The sequence below is a fragment of the Acinonyx jubatus genome, chromosome B2 (assembly GCF_027475565.1).
Source record: "Acinonyx jubatus isolate Ajub_Pintada_27869175 chromosome B2, VMU_Ajub_asm_v1.0, whole genome shotgun sequence".
Lineage (NCBI taxonomy): Eukaryota > Metazoa > Chordata > Mammalia > Carnivora > Felidae > Acinonyx > Acinonyx jubatus.
The window spans coordinates 17,698,596-17,722,881 of NC_069385.1; the positions used below are offsets into that span (position 1 = coordinate 17,698,596).

The window sequence follows — 24,286 nt, forward strand, 5'->3', positions numbered from 1 at the left end:
GCCCAACGGCCCAGGATGGGTCTGGGTGACCCCAACAGGCTCCCTGAGACACACAGACCAGGATTTCCCCTTCTTTACCACCAGATCTTGGCTGCCCGACAAGCTTTTGTTGATCTAGGTCACAAACAGGTGACAAATGCACTCTAACTCTGTTGCTGGCCCTCCCTTTTTGTTCCCAACTCTGCCCTATGGAAACAATTACTGGGGTCACAATTAACATCCCCATGGAGCTGAGGGTCCCCAAACAAGGTCCAGAAAGAGCAGACAGTTTTTGCCGAGACAGCCTAATTCTGTTGTGCTCTGGTGGGCAAGAACCCGGACTTGACACTGGACGACCTGTAAACAGTCACGGTTGTGCCCACATCCTTTAAGGAACCACAGGGTCTCGTCTGAAAACACCCCTCTCTCATAGGACTGCCACGGGAAGCACGTTGTGCCCTTCAAGAGAGATCCCAAACACATCTAAATGACAGTAACGCCCATCAGGTTTCCCTAGGGATTCCCCTGGGATTTAGTGCGAAAGACAAACCAAGAAAAACCAGGCCAGAAAGTCATTTGAGAAGATGTTCATCAGGATCTGGGTCATCTGGGACAATCAGCTTTTCACGGGCAAAAACTTCCTCCCTGAGGAAGGTGCCACAGAAGTGCCACGGGACAGCCAGGGTGGGGAGGGAGAGCTCCCCGGCCTCCAGGGGCTCGCCCAGGGCGGGGTGGGCCACTCTTAGATGCCACAGGACTTACCAGGTAGCGTTCCTCCTGCCTCATGCTGGGGGTGCGGATCATGTGGTTCTGTTCCCCTCTCCAGTCTCCAAAACGACGGAAAAAATAGTTAGATAAAAACCGGTTGACGGGGTCTCTAATGATGTTGATGTAGACGGGCTGGTCTCCTCCAAACCTAACACATGCACACAAACATAGAGCTGGTTACGACCCATCACTTCTGGAGGACAGAGAAGCCCACTTAGACTCCGTTTCCCCTCTAGCTCATATATTGTCATTAGAGGACCCAGTCTGCTAAGGTACCAGTGAAGAATTCAATCGGCGAGCAGGGGTTCCTGATCGGCACTTTATTACGTGTGGGAAATGTCTGTGCGGGGACCTGCTGGGGCTGAGAGGGCTATTCCTGGCCAGCACCATGCAAACGACTGGATTTGTCAGCAGGGAGGTGTAGACATGGTCTCGTTTTCTCCCTGGGCTGTGGGTTCCTGAGGGTGGGGGCACGCGGTGGTGGGTTTTGTATTCCCAGCGCCTGGCACAGACACTGGCAGGTGGCTGGCCCTCATGGAACGTTTGATCAATTCTGATTGCCTCGCTGGGTGAGACGGTGCTTCTTCTATGTTCTGATTCCAACAGTCTCAGGGCAGGTGCTCTGCAGGAAGTGGGTAACATTAGCCAACGTTTATTAAACACACTCAACATTTATTAAATCACCTTCTTGTAAACCTTTCGTGAACACCTCACAGAAGACTCACAACGTCTCCATGGAGTAGGAACCATAACCGTCCCCATCGGCACCTGGGGCAGGGAGGGGGTGAGTAATTTGTGGCTGAGCCGGGATGTGAACCCAGGCAGGTCTGGCTCCAGAATCTGTGCTCTGAACCACGGAAAGAAGATTCCAGAGTTGAGGAAAGTAATAACGTAAGGGGGCATTATGAGCACAACAAAAATCTATGTCATTATCCTCAAATGGAGGCAGGTGGTTTTAGATCAAAATAAAACGAGTATCTAGGTGTTTCATTTTAATGCCTTCCACAAAGGTACTGGGTAAATGCTCTGAACGCTGGCCTGAGGGCAAGGCCTCCCTGAGGCAAAACGATCAGGTTGGCTGAGTTTTTCTTAAGGCTTCTCCCCTTTTTCTTTGACCGACCTGCACACAATGGCCCTGGGGAGCCTGGGAGAACACTCCAGGCTCTGGGCACAGGTCTCGCTCTGGGGACCTTCTGGGGACCCGCAGGCAGACCCTCAGGGTCCTTTTACCCGTGACCCCATGGCCTTCTGATGAGGATGCCTGGACATTCCATCAGGGGTCAGAAGGAGATCAGAGAAAACAAACTGACGAGACCCCGTCCCACGACTCCCCGGCTGGCAGACTCTGTCACCTTGCAAAAGCCAGCCCAGAATCACAGTCACATCCTTCAGCAATTCTGCCCCATCCCATGTCCGTCCTTCTGTCCGGCGCTGTGCGTGTAGGTCTGCCTCTCCCGTCAGCCTACGCTCCTGGAGCCGGCAACAATGCCACTTAGCACAGTGTGAGCCACACGGTAGGTGCTCAGCCAGTGAAGACTTGAATGCCTGGGTGTATGCTTCTAAGTTTACAGGTTTCTGCTGATATCACAGACCTCTGCTATAGACGAAAGTCGACATACCAGGTCACCCATCCGTTGTCGTGTATTAACTCACATAAGGCCCTAGGTCTATTTGTATTTTTATCTAAAAAATGTTTTTAACATTTATTCATTTGTGAGGGACAGAGAGAGACAGAGTGCAAGCAGGGGAGGGGCAGAGAGAGAGGGAGACACAGGACCTGAAGCAGGCTCCAGGCCCTGAGCTGTCAGCACAGAGCCCGATGCGGGGCTCAAACTCACGAGCCGTGAGATCATGACCTGAGCTGAAGTCGGATGCTCAACCGACTGAGCCATCCAGGCACCCCATTTGCATTTTTATTTTTTTTATTATTTAAAAAAAATTTGTAATGTTTATTTTTGAGAGAGACAGAGACAGAGACAGAGCGTGAGCAGGGGAGGGGTAGAGAGAGGGAGACACAGAATCCGAAGCAGGCTCCAGGCTCCGAGCTGTCAGCACAGAGCCCAATATGGGGTTCGAACCCACGAATCCTGAGATCATGACCTGGGTCAAAGTCAGACGCTTAACTGACCGAGCCACCCAGGGGCCCCAATCTATTTGCATTTTTAATGAGAAGCTTCAGAAAGAGGAATCCAAAGGTACAAAAAGAAATGACTGTCTAGTGGTGGACTTTCAGGCACCAGGCTGCGTGAATGATATTTTGGACTCCTTGACCACTCCCCACGGGAAAGGTAAGCAGGGTTAGCCGTGCCAATACGAGTCTTGTATGGACACAAGGTGATGTTCACGCAGCTGGAGGCGCATGGGAACCAACTCATCTCACAAGTCAGCTGTGCCAAACCAGCTAACCCCTATCGTCCTGGAGGTATCTTCCTCTTTTTAATTAAACTGAGTTTTGTACCTACGATAAGCAGCAACTAAAGTAATAAAGCTACGGGTTAGGAAGACGAAGCATGCGTCCCAGAAGTGAATGCCGGGAGGCCCTCCGCGATCGCATCACGCTTTCAAAAAACCTCAACTGTAGTCTGTCTTCATGTGAAGAATGACTATTACCGCGAATTAGCAGAAGTGCCCAATCCTGTGAAGCAAGGCACGGCTTCCCACTGTGAGAGGGCCCTCAGTCTGGCCGCTGCCATCTCCCCCCGAAGGCTGCAGACTGACAAGGCTTCTTGGACGTGGGTGACGTGCTCTGAGTTGCACGCGGCAGCCCAATGCAAGGTTTCCAGGATAACTTTCCAAAACAGAAGTTTTAGATGGTTTAGGAATTTATTAAGTATCAGATAATATAATAGCCACTCTCTCGAAATTTCTAACTGTAGAGAGACGTCTGATAGAGATCTCCCCCATTCCAGAAGTCAACAGTAATAATGATTTCAGGCTGCCAGCCCGGTCCTTTGTCTAGGACAGGGCTCCCCCCCCCCAAACTGGTAAAACTGGGGTGGCACGTTAGTTACACCAAAGAGGCCAGAATACCACCCACACTTCCCAGGGAAACAAGTTTCCCCCCTCAACCCATCCTCTCTCGAGATCAGTTTCTCCTCCTCCTGCAATGTTTGGTCCTAATCAGAATTCCTGGTCACCCTTAGAAGGTCTCCCAGTCTCCTGAACGTAGGGCTGCTGATCTGTGCCAGAAACAGAAGGCTTTGCACGCCCACCCAATCTCAGGCCACACAACACTCTGCCTTACGTTTTCAACCCTGAAGGGAAGACTTCCAGAGCCTCCCGGTGAAGTCCCTCCTATTGGCCAACCTGACAGCTGAGGTCTTTGGTGTACCAGCCAAAATTCCCAGTCTTCTTTTATCCAGACTTCCTTTTGTTGATCCCCTCGACATAAAGAATCAGCTTCTCTTTTTGTTTGTGGCCGGTGTTTTTGTTTGTTTGTTTTCGTTGGTTTGTTTGTTTTTACAACTTTTAGCCTTTTCGGCTTCAATTTTAAATCCTGTAAATTCTTTTGTGCATGTTTCTTCTTGAAAATTCCTTTGGCAGTTGTCTTCAGACTTATTTCTTTTTATTTTTTAATCTGTACTACTAATTTGGCCTTTATGAAGCTCTAAAAAATTGTGCTGACCACAACTGAGGAAAGGTTCTGCATTGTGCAAACATCCTAGAGCAGAGGAGGCGGGCCATATTTTGTTTTTCACTTAACAACCCACGCTCTTGTCCCTTGGTCACCACAACAGCTACTGCATATGTGAAGCTCTCTTTTAAGTCATCCTAAAATAGCAGGCGTTTCCACTCTTTGACTTCTGTTCATACACCGTATTTATCAACTCTTCAATCACCCCCTGTGGGTCTCCTTCCGACCCTCTGCAAATTTACCATATTCTTTTCATTTTCGTGTTTTGATGAGAAGATGAAGACCCAAGGCAGAATGTAATTCTCGAGAAATGATAACTGCATGGCTCTCACTTTTTTCCCATGAATTCCTAAATATCTCATTCTGAGGATGTTCTTTCGTATCTGCCCCCCACTGCTGCCTTAATCAGTCAACCCGCAGCATTAGCCACCTCCCCAATAGCTACGCAAAGCAAAGCAGGTGGGAAAGAATTTTAGGCATACTTTCATCAACTTGCTGGTGATATTCTGCCTAGAATATTACTGCACATAGTAAACAGCAAGACTTATGACCCCAGTTGTTCTGGGGAACTAAGATTGTGTTGTCCTCCCATTATGGTAGAGTTTGCTAGGGCTGGGAATATTTTTTTGAAAGTATGTCTTCTTTTTTTGTGTTTGTTTAAATTATGGTAAAATATACATAACGGAAACATTTCACGTATACAGCCATCCCCAGAACTTTCTCCTCATCCCAAACCTGAGCTCTGTGTGACCTTCCCCTTGGCCCCTGGCAATTTCCATTCTACTGAAAGTGTATCTTCTTCTCACCTCTGGCCTAAAAGTAGGGGTTATCCCTTGTGCTGTTACCTAACATTCAGAGATGGTAAGTACCCCGTGGCTAGAAGCCCGGCTTTGATCCCTGGGGAAGAGACACTTTGAAGTGACAGAAAGGCCATCATGGAAAAGGCTGTGATTGTTTGGGGGGCAGGCTGAGGAGCTGCCCACAGGAGGAGGGAGGGAGGGATGCTTATTTGCTGGTCCTTCGTTGGAATGGGGCCAAAGGGCCACCGAGTATCCTCCCAAACCCGAGACGGGGGCACTTTGGCCCCCGCCGCCAGGGAGAGGATGTCACTTCACAAAACACAAGCAGGGAAGACTGAGCCTCCTCGGCTCTGTGGCGTGTCCTGAGGGAAGAGAGGGGGATGCTGAGTGGGGACAAATGTGGGTGAAGGGAGGGCCGGCTGGGACACTGGAGTGAGGGCTCCTGCTTGGAGCCAAGGGGACTCCACAAGAGGGAAGGTTGTTCATAGCAGGCAGTGAGGTGGGCTCAGGGAAAAGTCCAGAGGACACTAATCTCCGTCGGGCCAACAAAGCACGTGGGCTTATGTGTCCCCTGACCAGCGCCATCCGCTCAGGGGAAGGGGAAAGTGAGAAGAGAGCGCCATTTTCCCAAGATTAGTCCAGCAGTGTTTCAACAGGATGAAATCAAGCTTCAGGAGGGAAAGACAGCGTTCAGCAGCTGCTGATCTCAACTGTTACCTGGAAGCCCTCTTCAAAAGTGGAGCTTTCTGTCACCGTTACAAAAGGTTTGCAGGGCACGGCCTGAAAGTGGGTGGTTTTGCCAATGAGAGCGGAAACAAAGTCAACATTCAGAAATAAGCTGTGGAAACCAGACGGAATTATGGAATTATTAAGACTGGATTTGTTTTGTTAAATAGTGCCATCAGAGGGCAGCCTTTGTTCACGCCAGTAATTAAGGCTTCTTTAAGGGAAGAGAGAAAGTGTCCAAAACGCTGCTCCTCGAACATCACACCCTGCCTGCTTCTTGAGTGATTGATTTATTTTTAAATATTTTGCTTTTGTGAGTTAGTGTTGGCGTGGGAGCCAGCATCTGCGATAAATAAGGAAACAGAAGAAGTGAAGGAGGGCGAGGGAGTCATGAATGAGAAATGAAGAATCCCGTGAAAAAAGGGCTCTGAGACGGGGTAGTTTGAAATGGTTTAGCGTACTGATCTAGCCTGTAATTCGCTTGGACTATTCTGACAGCACCTTGCTCTGACACGTAACTTCCTCATGTCTTCCCTGCAAGACACAAGTTGGGAGTTGAGTGGCGGTGGGGGGCGGGGGGAGACACAGGTTGGAAAGTTACTGCCCCCTCAGACCCCCCAAAACACTTGCAAACAAACAGTGGGGGCAAGGGGAAGATGAATTGAACTGTCTGTCACGGTCTTTCAGCGTGTGGATCTAAGCCACACCTGAGGAGATGCCGTTCATGCGGAAAGGCTGACATTTGTCAAAAATTATCATTCTCTCGGTTAGTTCAACAACCGGGAATGGACACATTAGATGGCAGTACACAAACAGTAAAAGTCCTCCTAAATCATCACAACAAAGAAGGGCATCTTTTAGGCCAAGATCATTTTTGACTCAATTCTCCAGGTAGTCCAGTTGGAAAACATGTGTCCGGACCAAATGTTTAAGCGGTTCAAAAACCGTATGAGGGAGCGGTCTAGTGGAAACCCTCACAAATCCCAACTGGCCTGAAATTTCTGCTGAGTTTGGAGTGTTTATCTCCTCTGGTGGGACGCCTTCCCCGAAGCAACGATGGGAACATCAGTTTGGTCTGATAACTACTACTTTCTATGGTTGAATTAATAAGACTGGGTATCGTGAAATGGTCCTTTCAGGTCTAAAAATAGGGAACAGAAGGAACAGAGCAGGATGCCTAGATGATGAATAAATGAAGCAGCTCGGCTATCTAATCACCAAGAGCTCACAGGAGAGGACCTATATTTCAAGATAAGGATGCCATAGTTAATGGGGGAAAAAAGAAATAAAGGCAATTCGTTGTGGGATAATGCCGAACGCTTCAGAAGTTCAGAACATTGGTGTGCACGAGGTGTGGGGAGAGAGGTGACTTCCATTCTTATGTCCTGCTCACCAGGAAGTGTCTTGCTGCGTGTTAAGAATGTCAGGAAGACTAGAAACGAAATATCAACAAAGAATATTAAGCTGCACTATCAATTTTTCTCTTAATGACCTCATTATCTTGAAACAAGCCAACCATACGGCTGTCAGCAACGATCGTGGTAGGTTTCTTAAGAGTAGCTCAATTATCTCTTTGCCTTACAATTCAAAATATGGAAGTCATTTTTTAGAAGCACGGGAAAGCCCTCTTAACAAGTTCCCACTTAGTTGTTTTCTGTTAATTGTATACTGGGGGGCTTGCTCTGTATGCCCGTACATATGGAGGTCTCGTACCTGGGCACCCCTCTTCCTGCCCCCCCCCCCGGCTCCCTGCCGCCTTGTGCGTGTGGGGTGGCAGGAGAGGACATGATCGCTTCCGCAGATGGCATGGGCTTTTTAAAAGGAGCAGAGCTGCTCAGGCCAGTCTCTCTTTTTTCCTGCTTAGAACTCTTGACTGCCAGCCATTTTTGCTGTGCTCACCCTTGGGGCTCCCATCTATGGATTCCTCTTGGTCCCTCTCTTTGTCCGGTTTTAGCTCATGCTGGTCCCTGTGCCGCCAGTGCCCTTCCCCTTTGTCTAACGTTGACCTGTCCCTCATATCCCAGAGGCAAGGGCTCCTGTTCTGGAAGGCCCTCCCACTCTTCCTCCCTCAGGGAGGGAGGGTCCCACCTCCCCTGTGGGAGAGACTGCCACTCTCTCTCCTAAAGCCCATCACACTTTGCTGCCAATCCTTCCTCGATGGAAGAAGAACAGACACTTGCCCTAAAGCAGCGAAAGCGTTTCTAGTTCATTGTGGAAGCCCCGGTCCTCCAGCAGTGAACAGGACATAGAGGGTGCCCGGCAAAACACGTGTTTGGCTGAACAAAATGGAATGGAAGGTGGAGAAGTCAGCACGAGCCGGGCCCTCTCCTCAAGGTATCTCGGGAGACACTGCAAGGCTGCTCGGGAACTCAGCCGTCGGCTCAGAAAGAGGCTTCGACGGCAATGCCTCTTGAGTGCCAATTGGCAACACTGTACAGGTGTGTTTCAGCAGCGGCAGAACGATGTGCTCGCTTCGGCAGCACATATGCTAAAACCAGAGGCGGCAGAACGCTCTCACAAACCACTTCGACGAGAAACTACAAAGGTAGTTTGTATTGCCCTAGGGCCAAGCAGTTGCCGGAGACATAGGAACGTGCCATTTCTAATATACAAATAGACACACAACCTGGATGGAAAAAAAATCACAAGTTACGCAGGGATTCCAGATGAGAATTAATAGGAAAGTACGAGGCAAAAAAGATTATTGGCATATACCACAGGAAAGATTACTTATAACAATCTCCTCCGTAAGGAAAACAGGAGTACGTGTTTCAGTCTTGCTCAAGTATAAATTGCTATACTTTATTAAGAATGATCTATTTTTGGGGGCGCCTGAGTGACTCAGTCAATTAGGCGGTCTGCCTCTTGGTTTTAGCTCAGGTCATGATCTTGGAGTTCGTGAGTTCAAGCCCTACACCGGTGTGGAGACTGCTTGGGATTCTCTCTCTCTCTCTGCCCCTGCCCACTTGCGCTATCTCTCTCTCTCAAAATTAATTTTAAAAAACTTAAAAAATATGTTAAAAAAAGAAGGATCCGGGGGGCCTGGGTGGCTTGGTCGGTTAAGCGCCCGACTTTGGCTCAGGTCATGATCTCATGGTCCATGAGTTTGAGCCCCGCGTCGGGCTCTGTGCTGACAGCTCAGAGCCTGGAGCCTGTTTCAGATTCTGTGTCTCCCTCTCTCTAACCCTCCCCCATTCATGCTGTTTCTGTCTCAAAAATAAATAAACGTTAAAAAAATTAAAAAAAAAAGATCTATTTTGGTACACGTTTTTTTAAGCATGCATAAGTAAGTCAGTATATATCTGGATTTATCTTATTTAAAATGAAATTATTTCCCCGTAAAAATATAAACCCCACTTTGCACGTATGTAATATCCTCCCCTCAAAAAAGTTGAAGGGCTTTCCTTCATTCCTGTGTTTGGAGCATCCCTACAAGGCCAGGAGTGGGCAGAAACTGTTCCTAGTTCACAGATGGGAAAACAGAGACCTCCCATCCCCACCCAGAGGTGAAACTGCTAGCCCAGAGTCATGGTCATTGGGAAGGTCTGACAGCCAGAGGTCCTGGCCGCCAGGCCAACACTGGTTTCTGGCGACGTGCTGTCTTCTCAAAGGTGTTTATCAATTTTTTTCTTTCATGAATAAATTAATCAAGATTAAACTCTTGGACATGTATGTATGTATGTTGTGTTTATTGTTTTTTAAATGTTTATTTCTGAGAGAAAGCAGGAGTGGGGGAGGGGAAGAGAGAGGGGGAACAGAGGATCTTAGCGGGCTCTGCGCTGACAGCAGAGAGCCTGCTGTGGGACTCAAACTCACAAACTGTGAGATCATGACCTGGGCCAAAGTCAGATGCTCAACCAACTGAGCCACCCAGGTGCCCGTTGGACATGTATTTAATAGTAGAGGCCATGATAAGACATGGTTACCATGCTGTGCTTAGTTCTGCTGATCCGATTAAGGTACTGGCTTCGGCTTATCATTAGAATTTTACACTGGCCTGAGTCAATTATTAAAATCTGTTGCATTGCAATTTGTTTTGGTTGTAAAAACCTGACCCCTGGAGCAAAGAGGGTTAAATCAGAGGTTAGAGGACATCAGAGGTGACAGGGAAGGAAGCTCACCAAAAAAGCAAGGGGTGGGGGTGGGCGTGCTCTGCTCTTTGCAAGTCGTAAAATGCAATGCCTGATAGCTAACACGACCTTGTTGTCTAGTTACGTCCCGTTATGTGTTCTCGGCCGCTGGAAGTGAGAGGCAGGGCGCATACCCCAGACAATCCAGTACCAGGCCACTCTACAAATGTGGTGGGAAACACGCTCAGGCTACTGGGTCGCGGAGGCTGATCGGCAGTGACCTATATGCCTATTCACCATCCAAGGGAACTCTGGGTAGCAGGGAGGTGGGGAAATCGCAGGGAGAGCTTACTTTTAAATATAAGGCAGCGCCTGCTCTTTGCCGCTAGGTAACTTGCTACATAACTTGCTCTGCTGAATCTCACTTGATTTGCACAGGGCCTGGTGCACAGCAGGGCCTGGTGCAACAGCCCTTTGAAGGCTTAAACCTCCCACCCCCTAGACAGGTAGGCATCCCATGGCAGGGAAGCTGAGCCAGGCAGCTCAGGTGTGAACTCGGAAGCAGCTAACACTCAGGCAGAGCCCTGTCTTGCCCTGAGCGCCAGCCTCCCTGGGTGCCTGGCCCTCAGCAGGGCGTTAGGCCAGCATCAGCCAGCAAGGCCTCTTGGTGCAGACCTGCGAGGTCCTATTATCCCCGCGGGAGCTTTAGCAGTAAGGGAAGTGCCTGTGAGAGGATAAGGGAGGCCCAGGGGTCCCCGGGCTGTGGAGCGGATCTGCCCCCGGACCCCGTGCTCTGTCAGTGGAAACCAACTGCGAGCACAGACTCAGGCCAGCCCATGGAGAGGAGGAATCTGAGAGCCATCGGTTTACAGTAAAGTGCAGTGACAGGGGACCTGGGCTAACGGCGGAAGAGAATGCCCAGAACTTGGGAGTTAGCAACTGAACAGATCAAGAGTCTCACAACATAAATTTGAAGATCTGCATTATTATCTGCAGCTGAAGAAAAAACCAGATTTCTAAAATACCCCCACCAGCATCAAATATGCAAGATTTAGAATAATCAAATGCAATATGAAAAAGGTACGGAGAGGCCAGTACTAGCACTTGGATCCTATAAAATACACATTACTCCTCAAATAAGTTATGCCCAGAGTCCCGTGTGGGTTCACATGGTACAAAAACGTGCAATGGAATACTTGTTGAAACACCTATCCCTTGCCTCTGAGTTTATTTGTTTTAGCACCTAGCCGAGTTTTTTCTTTAAAACACAACTATGGGGAGTGCCTGGGTGGCTCAGTCAGTGAAGCGTCCGACTTCGGCTTAGGTCATGATCTCACGGTTCGTGAGTTGGAGCCCTGCGTCGGACAGTCTCCTGTCAGTGCAGAGCCTGCTTCGGATCCTCGGTCTCCCTCTCTCTCTCTCTCTCTGCCCCTCCCTTGCGCTCTCTCTCTTTCTCTCAAAAATATATAAACATCGTAAGAAATCACAACTGTCACGTCAAATGGCTGTGCATTAAAATCATTTCAAGTTTTCAAAAGATTTAAGATTAGTGTTCTAGAAAGAACTGAAGCTTCCGTCCAAATATTTCAAATTTGGATCCCTCCACCACCAAAATAAATGGATTTAAAAAAAAAAGTCCTTTCAAGGGCAATTACACTACTTTGAAAACGAAGGTGGATTTTAAAATAATTGTTCGTTAGAAGGAGTTTAAGTGCTAAAAAGAAATGAAAGAACCATTAAGCTGGAAAATATCTTACCTTGAGAAGTTGAGGAAATGAACATGTCGAGTGAATAAATAGGGCTGTTCGGCAGTACTTATATTTTTAATCAGTTCCATCTATTAAAAAAAGTACAAAATTAGCATATATAGGATCTAATTTACCAAACTATATTAAGCTAAAGGTTATCTTCCCTACTCCTTTATCCTCACTCATTACCACTTGGACCAGGGCCAAACAGCTGTGTTTTGTGCAACAGTTGTGAACTTTACATTAGGCTTCTTGCTGAAATCGATAGTCTTGTATTTAATTTAGTTGATCGCTACCATGAAAACAATGTGACAGGTTAAGTCACTTTAACTTGAGAATTCAGTGCGGCTGTACTGAAATGCAAGTAAAAAAATGTCTCTATGCCCCTTCTTTGGGAGTCAAGACAAGGCAAGAGGTTAAACATCATTTTACATTTCTATAATTACATTCTTGAGATATACAGAAATATTTGAAGCCAGGTCTGCAGAATTTAAAAGCGAGAACAAAATGAGGCAATACCTTATGATGTTCCTTTTTGATTTAAAAAATGTACAAAGCAGGTATTTTATAGGGAACACACAAAACACCCAAAACTTCTCGGTTTTCTGGTGGGTGGTCATCTGAAGTATTTATTTGCAGTTATCAGCAAGGCGAAGAGGAGTTTATATTTGTATAAACTAACGTTTACGGTCTTCTGGAACATGTCATGATACGGAAAATGTTTAGTAAAATCTGTTAGAAATTCCAAGCATTCTTCTGACTCCCTGACTTCCTGAATTCCACTTTCCTTAGATTTTCGAATTGGCCCCATCAATACTGACACACAGTGGAATTTTTTTTTAAAGCACATTGAAAATTGCCACTTTGGATGTACATTACCTCTTCGGAAACAGTCCACGTAGAACACTGGAAACAAAGGCGGTCGTTCATGTGTTAGCCACAGTAGCAATAACCACAATAAAACCAGAGTCCAGAACTCCAGGTTTGGGTCGAGCCGGACAGAAAACCTGAATCTGCCTGGTTCCCTCATGTCCGGCACAGGGCTCACGTCATAAATAAATGCTCAACAAATATTTGCTCAACAAATAAATGCTCAACAAATAACTTCCCCTAGTACCTGCATTTTAGATTGTTACAGCAGGATCTCAGTGTCTCAAGCCTTTAATTAGATATTCAGGCTCACAACGACTGTTTGAAGAAATGAAATTGAATTTTAAAGGTAAATGACTGGCACTTCCTAACCTCCTACACGGTTCATCCGTGGCAGGCCTGGGTAAATGATGATCTGCCTGTCCCCACGCTTGAGTATAAAAGGAAACTGAACCCTGCTTCTTTATCTGTTGTTTATTCTGTGCACCACCCCCTCCCTCCACACACCCCCTGCATGTCCCAGCACCTGTTTTTGGCAACAGAACTTCCTGCTGGGTCACCTAAATTTTCATTTTTGATGGATCTAACAAATAGACTTACAGATTTGGAAGCACAACCGAAGACTTCCGTTTGCTTAGAAACATAACTCTACGTTAAACGTGCTTAACGTGAAGACCACGTAATGCTTTAATCTCTAGATTATTTTGATTCAAGTATTTCTCTGCATACATGAAAGTAATACGAGAGAGCCCCTCATATCGTACAGGAAGACTGGAAGAACAGGTCAGAAGGGCAACTGTTTCTTTCACCTATTCTTCAGCATCATAATATATCCTGTAAACACATGCCAATGTGTTCAATTTAATGGAAGAGCTGTAGTGGTTCGATTTGGAGAGCAGTGTCGTAATAGTTCTAAAGCTGTCTATTTCACAAGGAGAAACGGATTCGCGGTGACAGCGTGTCACTCTTTCTAGACGTACCCTTAAACGTAGGCGAGAAGTACTAATGCTCATGTTTAGTGCATTGGTACACCGAAGTCGGAGCGTATATCCAGCTCTCACACGCTCCATTGCTGCACACAACAGCGAAACCACGTACGAGGCCCCACAAGCATGGGTGTAAGGCATTATGGTCAAGGTGTCCTTTGCTTTGTCTTCACGAATGCTAAGACTTTCCCTAGGTCTAACGGCAGGCAGTGGTCTCCCGTGCCCCTGCTGCCGTTCCCCGGAGTTTCGTCCTGGATCTCCACGGTTGCCAGCGGCCTGCCTTTTCTCTGGCCCGAGTCTTATCTGCACGGGTGGCATCACAAGTGATAATGGCACTACCTAAAATCGTCTCAGAAACCACCTGTCCTTTTCCTTGGCTCATGCGAGGCCACTGCTGGCCTTTATTCTGATTCCATTGCCTACATTCATTTGTCATTCATTCACTCAGCATTTATGGAGTACTTACTAGGCTTTGGAGACCCTGGAGATCAAAACATAATTGAGGTGAGTGAGAAGACACAGAAAGACAAGACAGTGGAGTGTGTCCTAATGGTGTCCCCAAATCCACGATGACCCGGACCACACTCTCGGTCCTCGTCCATCTTTACTCCTTATCCAGCTTATGCCATCTCTGCAGAGTGTGGTCCTGGCTGATGGTACTCTCCATTCATCCATACCTGGCTAATGGTATGGTATCCATACCATTTCACATTTGATCTGGCTCTTTCCTGACACTCGTATTTAGTCACTTGCTGAGTTACGTTGATTTTACCTTTACTATGACCCTCAAATGGCATTTAAGGTGTCCTGTGGCCAGCCAAACAAGACCTCTCCTTGTTCCTTCCTTATACTGTGTCCAAGCTTGACCATATCCAAGCGCAGGCTCAAGCTTCCTCTTCTGGAATGTTCTTCCTGTTTTCTCTGCAGGTCCAAACCCTAACCACCTTTTACATCCTGCTAAAATGCCTACCTCTTTCAAAGTAGCCTTCCCGGATCTCCTTTTATTCAACATCCATTGATTTCCAACTCTGTGTCAGGCAATGTACTGCTTGGGGTTGTTGCTATAGAGATAAAAGATCGGGTTCTTGCTCTCAGGAAGCTCAGAGTCTTGCCGGCAAGCTGGACTGGTAGGGAGGTACCATTATGTGATAACCACCATGGGGTAGAATGCACAGAGGTGAGTGGCCTATCCCTGCCTGTAGGTGGAGAGTTAGTGTTTCCTCAAGGAGTCACTCCTGAGTGGTTGGCAAGGATTCACAGGAGTCAGCAAGTGAAGAAAGGGACCCGTGGCACTGCAGACAGAGCAAACAGTAGACGCAAAGGACAAAACCCGAAATGACCTGGATATTAAAACTGCCAGAAGTTCTGTGTGCTAGGCATCGGCTGTGGGATCTGCGGGGCAGTAGAAACAACTAGAGAGGAAGGCAGAAGCGGGTAATTGAGGGCCCTGCAGGCCATGTGAGGGATTCTGATCTTTATGCTATGGGCAATCCACAGTCAGAAAGGGCTTTCTTTCCAGATCTGAGATCGGGGCGGAGAATGTAAAGAAAGGAAGGGTTAGAGACAGCTTAGCTAGGAACACGGGGCAATAATCCCAAGAGGAAATGATGCTGGCATGAACTAAAATAGTGCTTCCTGGTGTGGCCCCCAGACCAGCAACATCGGCAGCAACTGGGGTCGCAACTTGTTAGAGATGCAGATTCTCAGGCCCCACCCCAACCAACCAAATTAGAAGAAACTCTAGGGGGTGGGGCCCATCAGTCTGTGTGGGGTATTTCTTGTTCGTTTCTTTATTTTGAGAAAGAGAGAGAAAGCACACGCACAAGCATGGGAGGGGCAGAGAGAATCCCAAGCAGGTTCTACACGGGAAGCACAGAGCCTGACACCAGGCTCGAAGCCACAAACCGTGAGATCATGACCTGAGCCGAAACCAAGAGTTGAACACTTCACTGACTGAGGCACTCAGGGACCCCATCATTCTGTGTTTTAACAAGTCCTCCAGTAGATTCAAAGGTACTGAGGGTTGAGGACCACAGAAGGAAGTCACTGAAAGTGAAGACAGATGGGGAGGTTTAGGGACATTAAGAAGGATCTTCCTCAGGCCTGTGGCCAGGTGGCAGCAGACGGGAAGGAGAGGGAGTGGTCAAGAGAGCATCCCAGAGCCCTGGCCGGATTCGGACACAGGCTGGTGCCCATTCGTGGGGATGGGAACGCACGGCAGGAACACGTCTGGCTGCAGAAGTCAGGGCAAACGGGTTTGGTTTTGAACACCTTTGGCTAGAAATGCTGTTGCCTCTTTGATCTCCCACAGAGCTTTGAGGATTTTCCAGGACATACATTTTTTTTACGTTACATCATAGTTGAGTTTGTGTGCTGTCTTTGAGCCAGACTGTAAGCTCCTTGAGGGTCGAGGCTGGGCTCTAACTGCTCCCCCAGAAAGCCTAGCACAGAACACATACCCCATCACTGTTTATGGCATGAAGATACCCCTTCCAGAAGAACTTCTTTGGAGTCAAGAAACATATAGCTCACTGAAGACAGAATTATCTCTCAGGCAATGGAAGCTAGCCTTTCTGGGACAGACCTATACACTCATCACCCTGGTGTTACACCATCTAAGACACAGCAACACTAAACTATCATTTCCTGGCTGGTTTCTGGGCTCTGCAGTGTCCAGAAGCTCTTTCTTCACGTGCTGCCATTCATCCTCAAACAACTCCGCAAGTTAAGTAGTATTATCTACACTTTACAGGTTAAGACACTCAGGCACAGAAGGGCTGTGTAAATTGTTTAAGATCTCACTGCTAGAAAAAGGTGGCATCAGGATTCAAACACAAGTCGGTCTGACACAAAAAATCCTGCTCTTTATCACTAAGCTGCAATCTCCTACCATTCCCAGTGCTTTCTGATATATACATGACCTCTTAAAAGGGAGGAAGGGGGTGCCTGGGTGGCTCAGTCAGCTAAGTGTCTGACTTCAGCTCAGGTCATGATCTCATCGCTAGTGAGTTCAAGCCGCGTTATCGGGCTCCCTGCTGTCAGCATGGAGCCCACTTCGGTTCCTGTCTCCCTCTCTCTCTGCCCCTCCCCAGCTCGCACTTGCTCTCTACCTCAAAAATAAATAAAAAACATCAAAAAAATTTTTTTTTACAAAGGGAGGAAGAGGTCGCTTAGCAAAATAACTCCAGGGACTAAAGAGGGTTTATGGGGATGTGCTTTTTCTATCCGTCCTGTGATGTGTTGAAAAACTGGAAGTTACAACAGGTGGAAAAGCATTAAAAATAATTAAATATGAAAGCATTAAAATATCAGAGAAGATATGTTTTTTAACGTTCCTGGTGGGAAAACAGTATATTTTCAGAAGAACAAGAATGAATTTAAAAGACTGGGGGAAAAAAGCTATGGAATGGAATGGAATATACCTAAAGGAAGAAGTTGAATCACAGCGCATCTGAGAATGAAAAAGAACTGAGGTTAAAAAACAAAAAGGCAAGAATCAAACAGAATTTATAATGCAGACATTCTGCGAGGAAGTAATTTTAAACTTTGTTTTTAATCTAACTGGCTGGGATGGTACAGCAGAAAATCTTTACCTGTGGTTCTACAAGCACAGCTAGTGAGTGAAAGACTCTGCTCCCGACTTCTTTAGAAAATACTTGTCAGCAGTAATTGACAAGAGTGTTGACCCGAGTCAGGTCTGAATCCTTGTGTCACTTGTGAGTAACTAGACGCCCTATAATTTGGAAAACATCTTCATGAAAGAAAAGACATGTTTTTCACACATCAAAGCTAAATAGGGAGCAGCTCAGGGGAGAAAACCGTGGCCCTTTAACCTCAAAGCATGGGGGGATGGCTATAGGCTCCCGTTATCTTCCCCTCTTCCTCCTGCTTGGGGAAGAAGCCTGTCTAGCTCCAGCTAGGATGGTCTTCCCATCTTCAGCTCATGGCAACAAATGCCTGCAATGAAGAATACGTCCACCAGGGGGGGCAATGACATGAACAAGGCAAAGAGGCTGGGTCTGAAGAGCAGAGTCAATCTCGCCACTGCAAATGGAAGGGGAGGAGAAAACATTTGAATTTTTCAGGCCTTGTTGCTTCTACCTCCTTTTTACCTTTTCTTTCTACTGAGTTTCCATTTAGCGGACTCGGCTTTTGTCAGTAGGAATCCAAGATAAGGCCTTGTTTGCAGAGTTCATCCTTCCTGTGGCCTGGAGACAGATTGATTCTCTGCTAATCTCGTTGGTTTGATTCCGAGGTCCGGCTGGAGCAGCTCCGATGCCTGCGGACACTGTCACAGCTACTATAAAGTCAGGAAACTTTGAGGGTCGTTCTACGGAGACTTTTCCAGCAGGTTTCAAGCAAGGGATAAATGTGCAGGCTTCTGAGGAGGCACCACTCGATAATACTTCAGAGGAAACATGATGTCTTTGGAGGTTTGAGAGATCCTCAGGTGAAAAAGGAACTTTCCTTGCTTAGTGGGGTTCTCACTTTAATAAAAAGTTCCTAATAATTAGAGCCTTTCATGCAATGATTTTTCACTAGAATTGTGCATGAAGACTTCTTTGGGAATTTTTTTCCCCTCAAAGATACAAACACCTGTTTGTAGCTGGGCCAGGAAACATGTGTCATGAAAAAGCTCCCCAGAAGATTTTGATGCCTGTCATGGTTAAGAACTGTTTATTTAATGGCTCCCCATTGCCCCCTGAATAAAGTTCCAACTCCTTAGCCTAGGACTCAAAGTTCTCCAGGATCTGACCCTGGTTCACTTTCGAGTCTTATTCTCCCCCATTCTTCTCGACCACTTGCTCCTTCCTATAAAATGGGGCGATAATACTTTCCCGACGATGTTAATTAAAGGATTAGAAATAACGTACACAAACATCTGGCACTTAACGTGCAGTGTTATAAGTAAGTCCTTAGTAAGTATTCACCAAAACGAATGAAGAAACAATAGCGAGACCAACTCCATAAAGGAGTGAGCGAACCTTTGTTAAAACAGAGAGGCCAGGGGCACCTGGGTGGCTCTGTTGGTTAAGCTTCCGACTTGGGCTCAGGTCCTGCCTGATCTCATGGGTTTGTGGGTTCCTACCCCAATGTCAGCAGTCAGCACAGAGCCTGCTTTGGGTCCTCTCGGCCCCTCCCCTGCTTTCTCTCTCTCTTTCAACAATAAACATTAAACAAACACACACACACACACACAAAAACCCAGAGAGACCAGATGCCCCTGCCCTAGGGAAACCCAGGAGGAGCCCTCATGGCCTCTAGACCATTTCCAAAGCCACCACCATGGTTTCTTTAGGTGGGTTTTCCATTTTGGAGTTACACTTCTACACAGACACAGTCAGGATTTGAACTTGCACTGGTGAGAAAAAGGCAAAGGGAGGTTTAAAACATGGTGAAGAAATTCTGTTTTTGACCAAGAGACTAAAGCAATCTAGAGCACATGGGCACAGGGTCTCTGTCTCTTCAATCCTTTGAATACTTTTCAAGGTTTTGATCATTTGAATAGCTGTTGAATAGCGTCAAAGCAGATGTGAAGTTTATAGTGAAATAGTAGCCTTTCCTGGCACGATTCACAGAAGTGAATAGGTTAGTCCAGCATTTTCCAAGCTGTGAGTTGGAGTTCTGTGGGATGCATGTGACAGCCACGAGCATTCATGAAGGCTCCCCTGGTCAATTAAGGCTAGGAAACTCTAGGGGAAAGCCAGATAAATAGAGTGTCAATTTTGCCTTTAACTGGAGGAATTCTCAGTCTTTAAAATGTGAACAATCGTTATAAATCTCCTAGAGGGGGACCTGGGAGCAGCGTCCCCTAAATTTATTTAACCATGATATTTTCTTCAAAAAAATTTTTTTTTCAGTGCCTTAGAGGACAATGCTGCATGATAGTTTTGACAGGAGTCTTAACCCTGTGTGACATTTATTTCATTAAAAAAAAAAAAGTTTTCTGGACCCTACCCCACAACCTCCAGGAGAAGGGCCATTCCAACTATATGCTTCAAAAGGCTCCGCTGGAGATTCTGCTGTGCGGCCATAGTGGAAAACCACTGTGTTAGGAGAATGGCTTTGGATTCAGGAAGACGTAGGTTCAAGTCCAAACAGCACAGACATTCTATTATGTTACATTTGGAAAGTGACTTAATCTGGTTGTCTTAATTTTCCCATCCATAAAATAAAGAGTTATACTCACTCAGTCATATCATTTTTGGTCCAAAAGAATTAAATGAAATAATGAAGGAAAATAATTAGCATGTAGTAAGTGCTGTTTCCAATTCGCAATTCTCAGTAGCTCCAACATAAATAAAACTGTGAAATTATTTTCTTTCTCCATTCCTTAGGCTCCCACGCCAACAATTTTTGCCCCTCTTCAACAAGAATGAAATAATTCTGAATCCTTATATCCTGTTCCTGGGGTGTACCTTTGCTGTACTCAGACTGATGTTCTGAGAGAGTGTCAGACCATTAACGAAGATGGTTGTGAGTCTGTTGGCGATCACTCTCCTGTCTTCCGCAAAATAGTTCCCTTTCAAAATCTGCATGTTCCAAGAGTTTATCTACACCAGCCCAAGAACCCAAAATCTGGTTTCAGACTATAAATGCAATGATGTCACCATAAGCTTGTGTCATATGCCCCGGAAAGGCCCAGCATCTGGCCAGTAGCATCTGCCTATGCTCTTCTGTTGAGGTGGTTTTAAAAATATAAACTTCAATGGTATTTCTATTTCCATAAGGGCAGATATAATGGGCTTTTAATTGGCATTGTAACAGTTGGTGTCTTCATGCTCCTTTTCCTTTTTAATAATCCCTTCAACGTCTTATTCCATTAAGTAGACTTTGTTAAACTTAGTACTATGTGTGTGTGTGTGTGTGTGTGTGTGTGTGTGTGTGTATAATGACAGCTATCTTCTGGGGAGAAATGTATACACAGATTTGACTCTGGCCCACACAAGTGCTTTTGTGTATGAATGGACTGGTATAGATAATTCCAGTCTTATAGTGGACACGATTCCAAAGTTCATTTGTAAGTCAGTAGTTGGGAACTTGGAACACATTTTCTCATAAAAGAACTGTTCTACATGGTGGAGAGAGGCCTGGCCAGCCCACAAGAGTCTGTTTAACTCCTACCGCACCTGAAGTGGAATTGTTATGAACTATGGAGAACAATGTTTCCATGGGAACACATTTTCGGAGCTCGCCTGCTGAAGGTTGGGAACCACTGACTGTAAAATTTTCACTCACCTACTAAATCACTTCTTCCTTTTTCCTTTAATAAATTACCAAGCAGAGGAGCTATTCTGACCACAAATTGTTGCTTCAATGTATTAGGTTAAAATAATGTTTCTTTTCCTCCTCTTGTTTTGTGCACTTTGCAACTTTAGCCAAAGGGGTGCATATAAGGAAGAAAACAGTTCCTTCAAACACTCTTGGACTTCCTCACACTCAGGTTCTTGTCACTTCTCGGTTCCCTCTGCATGTCACAGCCAGTCAGCTAGTGGCAGAGAGACAGCTGTCACTCTTACATTTGCTTTCACATCGAAATCGTTTGGGTTTTTTTCAACCTTATCAGTCCCTTAAGTTTTTAGGACGTGCCTTATAACTTAACAGAAATCTGGAATAACTAAGTAATGAAATATATTCTAGGTCACACTGACCACAGGAATCAGAAATGTTTCAACTACACCATACACAGATTCTGCTAGAAGCTGTATAAATATATCACAGAATCACAGGGCTGGAAAGAACCTTAAAAGATTGTCTAGTCTGTTCCCTGGCTTCCAGACAAGCCAATCATTCCAAACAGATGAGAGCTAACCTCTCTTTTAGAGGAAGAGGATGACTTTGTCTTTAACCCTTTCTAGATGTAACAATGTACATAGCATTAGTAAATTACTGTTGTCTTTATGTCTAAAATGCTTCCCATGACAGTTACAACTGTATTTCACTTTCTCATGTTTGCTTCTCATAGGAAACAAAGTAGGTTTATCTGTGCCAAGCCCCAGTATATTTATATCTATTGTCCTTTCTCTTCTAGGGCCTTCCTGAACATCCCAGTGTCTGACACTTCAGTTCCCTTTGTCCTGTTCTTTCTGGGTTATTTGTACCCTTTTAGCAGTGGGAACTAAAGTTAAGCTACAGAGTTTGATGAGGCATCTGAGAACTGAGTGGTTTCCCCTTTCCACGCATAGGAATATTTTAAAGTAATCCATATGCAGACCCAAAGACCTAGGACTCCAAGGAAAGACAAATTTAATAATTGTAATAAAGCTGCAATAACATAGGCCATTTATTTATAGTCACTCTCTTTCAGGCAGTGAAAAGGGCATAACTAGCCTGATAATAACAGCTTTTTGATCAGGCAAGGAAATTAAAGAGAACCTACCCCTACTAAGGTTATTCATAAAATGTGATATCCTTAAATGTTACCAAGTGTAATTTTTCTATTACAAGCCTACCGACAACCTATAAGGGCCGATCTCAAAATATTTTTTGCTAATTGGGAATGACTATTCAAACTCGATACTCAGAGAGCTTTCATGGAAGTTTTCAAAGGCATGGGCTTTTTGATCTCTACACTGGAAGACACTGAACATACTAGCTTTACAGCAAGGACTACTGGCTATGTTGCTGTCTTAAAAGAGTCGTACTAGCCCCCAAGATAAAAAAGAATGACAGGCTATCATAAATGAATAATGAGATCCCTTCTGTTTGTGAGGTTTTGAATGCCTCAAAGGTGAGGATTATGCCAGAAAAAAAGTAGCCATGGGTAAAAATGTTCATAATTATGGTTTCAATCTGATAGTAAACCGTGTGCCATGTTTATTCCCCAAATATTTCCATACTCACTGGGTGGCGTGATGGGTAATATCGTGCGTCCGCTTGAGGGGTACCCATATGGCAAGGGGTACCCATATTAAATAATATTTCTAGGTGTGCCTGCGAGGCCGTTTCCGGATGAGATTAGCATCTGAATCCGTGGACTCAGTAAAACAGATCGCCAAGCGATACAGTAGATCACCCTCCCCAGCGTGGGTGAGCGCCATCCAATCCCTTGAAGTCCTGAACAGCAAAATATGTAGAGGAAGAAGGAGTTCTCCCTGTTTTTCCTGCCTCACTGGTTAAGCTTGGATGTCACGTCTTATCTTCTCCTGCCCTTGTACTGGGAGTACATCATTGACTCCCCTGGTTCTCAAGCCTTCACATTTGGAGTAAGACTGAATTAGACCAATGGCTTCCCTGGGTTTCCAGCTTGCAGATGGCAGATTGTGGGACTTCTTGGGCTCTGTTACTAGATTAGCCAATTCCTCATAATAAACTATCTATCTATCTATCTATCTATCTATCTATCTATCAGTATAGATATCTCCATCCTTTTGGTTCTGTTGTCTGAGGAAGCCTGACCTATGCTGGTGGCTACTCATACATCCTAACTATCTAAGGGGACAGAAGCAACTTCGTGAGACCAGGCAAACACATCTGACCCTGTAAAATGATTGTGCCAGCACTGCGCCTAACTTCTGTACGTGAGCAAAGCACCTCAGTGGAGACTGTGGACCCTGCTTTTCTATAAACTTACGGAGTAAAATCTGTCTTCATAGCTTCCTGGCAGACTACAGCACCCCTAATCTACTGCCACCATGACCACTCCCATCACTGGGCTACGTTACGACAGAATTCTTGGGGTGCCTGGGCGGCTCAGTCAGTTAAGCATCTGACTTCGGCTCAGGTCATGATCTCAAGGTTCGTGAGTTGGAGCCCCACATCAGATGAGCTGGAGCCCCACTTTGGGTGAACACAAACCCTGCTTCGGGTGAATCCCGCTTCCTTCTCTCCCTCTTTCTTCCTCTCTGCCACCTGTGGGATTCTCTCTCCCTGCCCCTAGCTCACGCCCTCTCTCTCTCAACAACAAATAACCAAACAAACCAGACAGAACTCTTCCTGGGAAATGGGGTAACTCTTTGGCTTCCACTGAATATGCTAAATGCTGCTTTGGAAGCTCAAGATCCCCTGAGCTCACCCATAGCAAGAAGTTCCTGCCCCCATCAACCAATCAGATTCCTGGCCCAAAGAGAGCTTGCTCTGTAGTATAACCCTAAGTGTGAACAAATGGAAAAGAAGAAATAATGAAAATAGTTTTCCTACTTCTGTTGTCAGGATGTCGGCATTATTTATAGCTCAGTGGTGTAACCATTTGAGAATTACGCGTGGCTAATTTTAGCTAAATAGACAATGATGAGTGTATACTGTCCTTCACCCATCTTAATAAAAGTATCCCTTCAGGGAAACTTCCTGTCTAAAGACTGCCTTCAGACTTTAACTTACATTTCCTTCCACACTCGGCCAAAAATACAGTATGACATTGCAACTCTGTTATTCATTTGTTAGGTGTTTGAAGGATGTCTTGTAAGGCACCCACTCATTACACAAATGAATTGACACAAAGCACAGTTTAACCATGGGCAGCAACAACTTACTTGTTCATTTTTAGTAAGCCTGGTTTTGTTGTGAATGTCTGACGTGACCAAATTGAATCCGTGCTTCTCTGACAAGATTCTCAGAAGCAAGACCACAGTACGACTCCCACACTTGCCTACCCTGTTGTACACGACCTGGCTCGGGAAAGGTAGCACCTGGGAAAGAACGAGAGAGCAAATATGAGACCTCGGGTGAAAATACTTGGGATTCTTCCCTCAGTTTCAGGACAACA

At 45.9% G+C, this 24,286-nt stretch overlaps 1 protein-coding gene across 5 annotated transcripts in view; it reads right to left on the bottom strand.

Moving 5' to 3' along the window:
- The window catches only part of UST (uronyl 2-sulfotransferase), a 312,146-nt gene that overhangs the window by 116,764 nt on the left and 171,096 nt on the right, over window positions 1-24,286 (bottom strand). For all 5 annotated transcript variants that reach the window (XM_027056663.2, XM_053223346.1, XM_027056660.2 and 2 more), the window contains exons 3-5: window positions 24,054-24,209; window positions 11,735-11,814; window positions 742-895 (exon numbers count right to left, since the gene is read on the bottom strand). In XM_027056663.2, coding sequence (XP_026912464.1) covers window positions 742-895; window positions 11,735-11,814; window positions 24,054-24,209 — 390 coding nt within the window. The remainder of the gene's footprint in view (window positions 1-741; window positions 896-11,734; window positions 11,815-24,053; window positions 24,210-24,286) is intronic.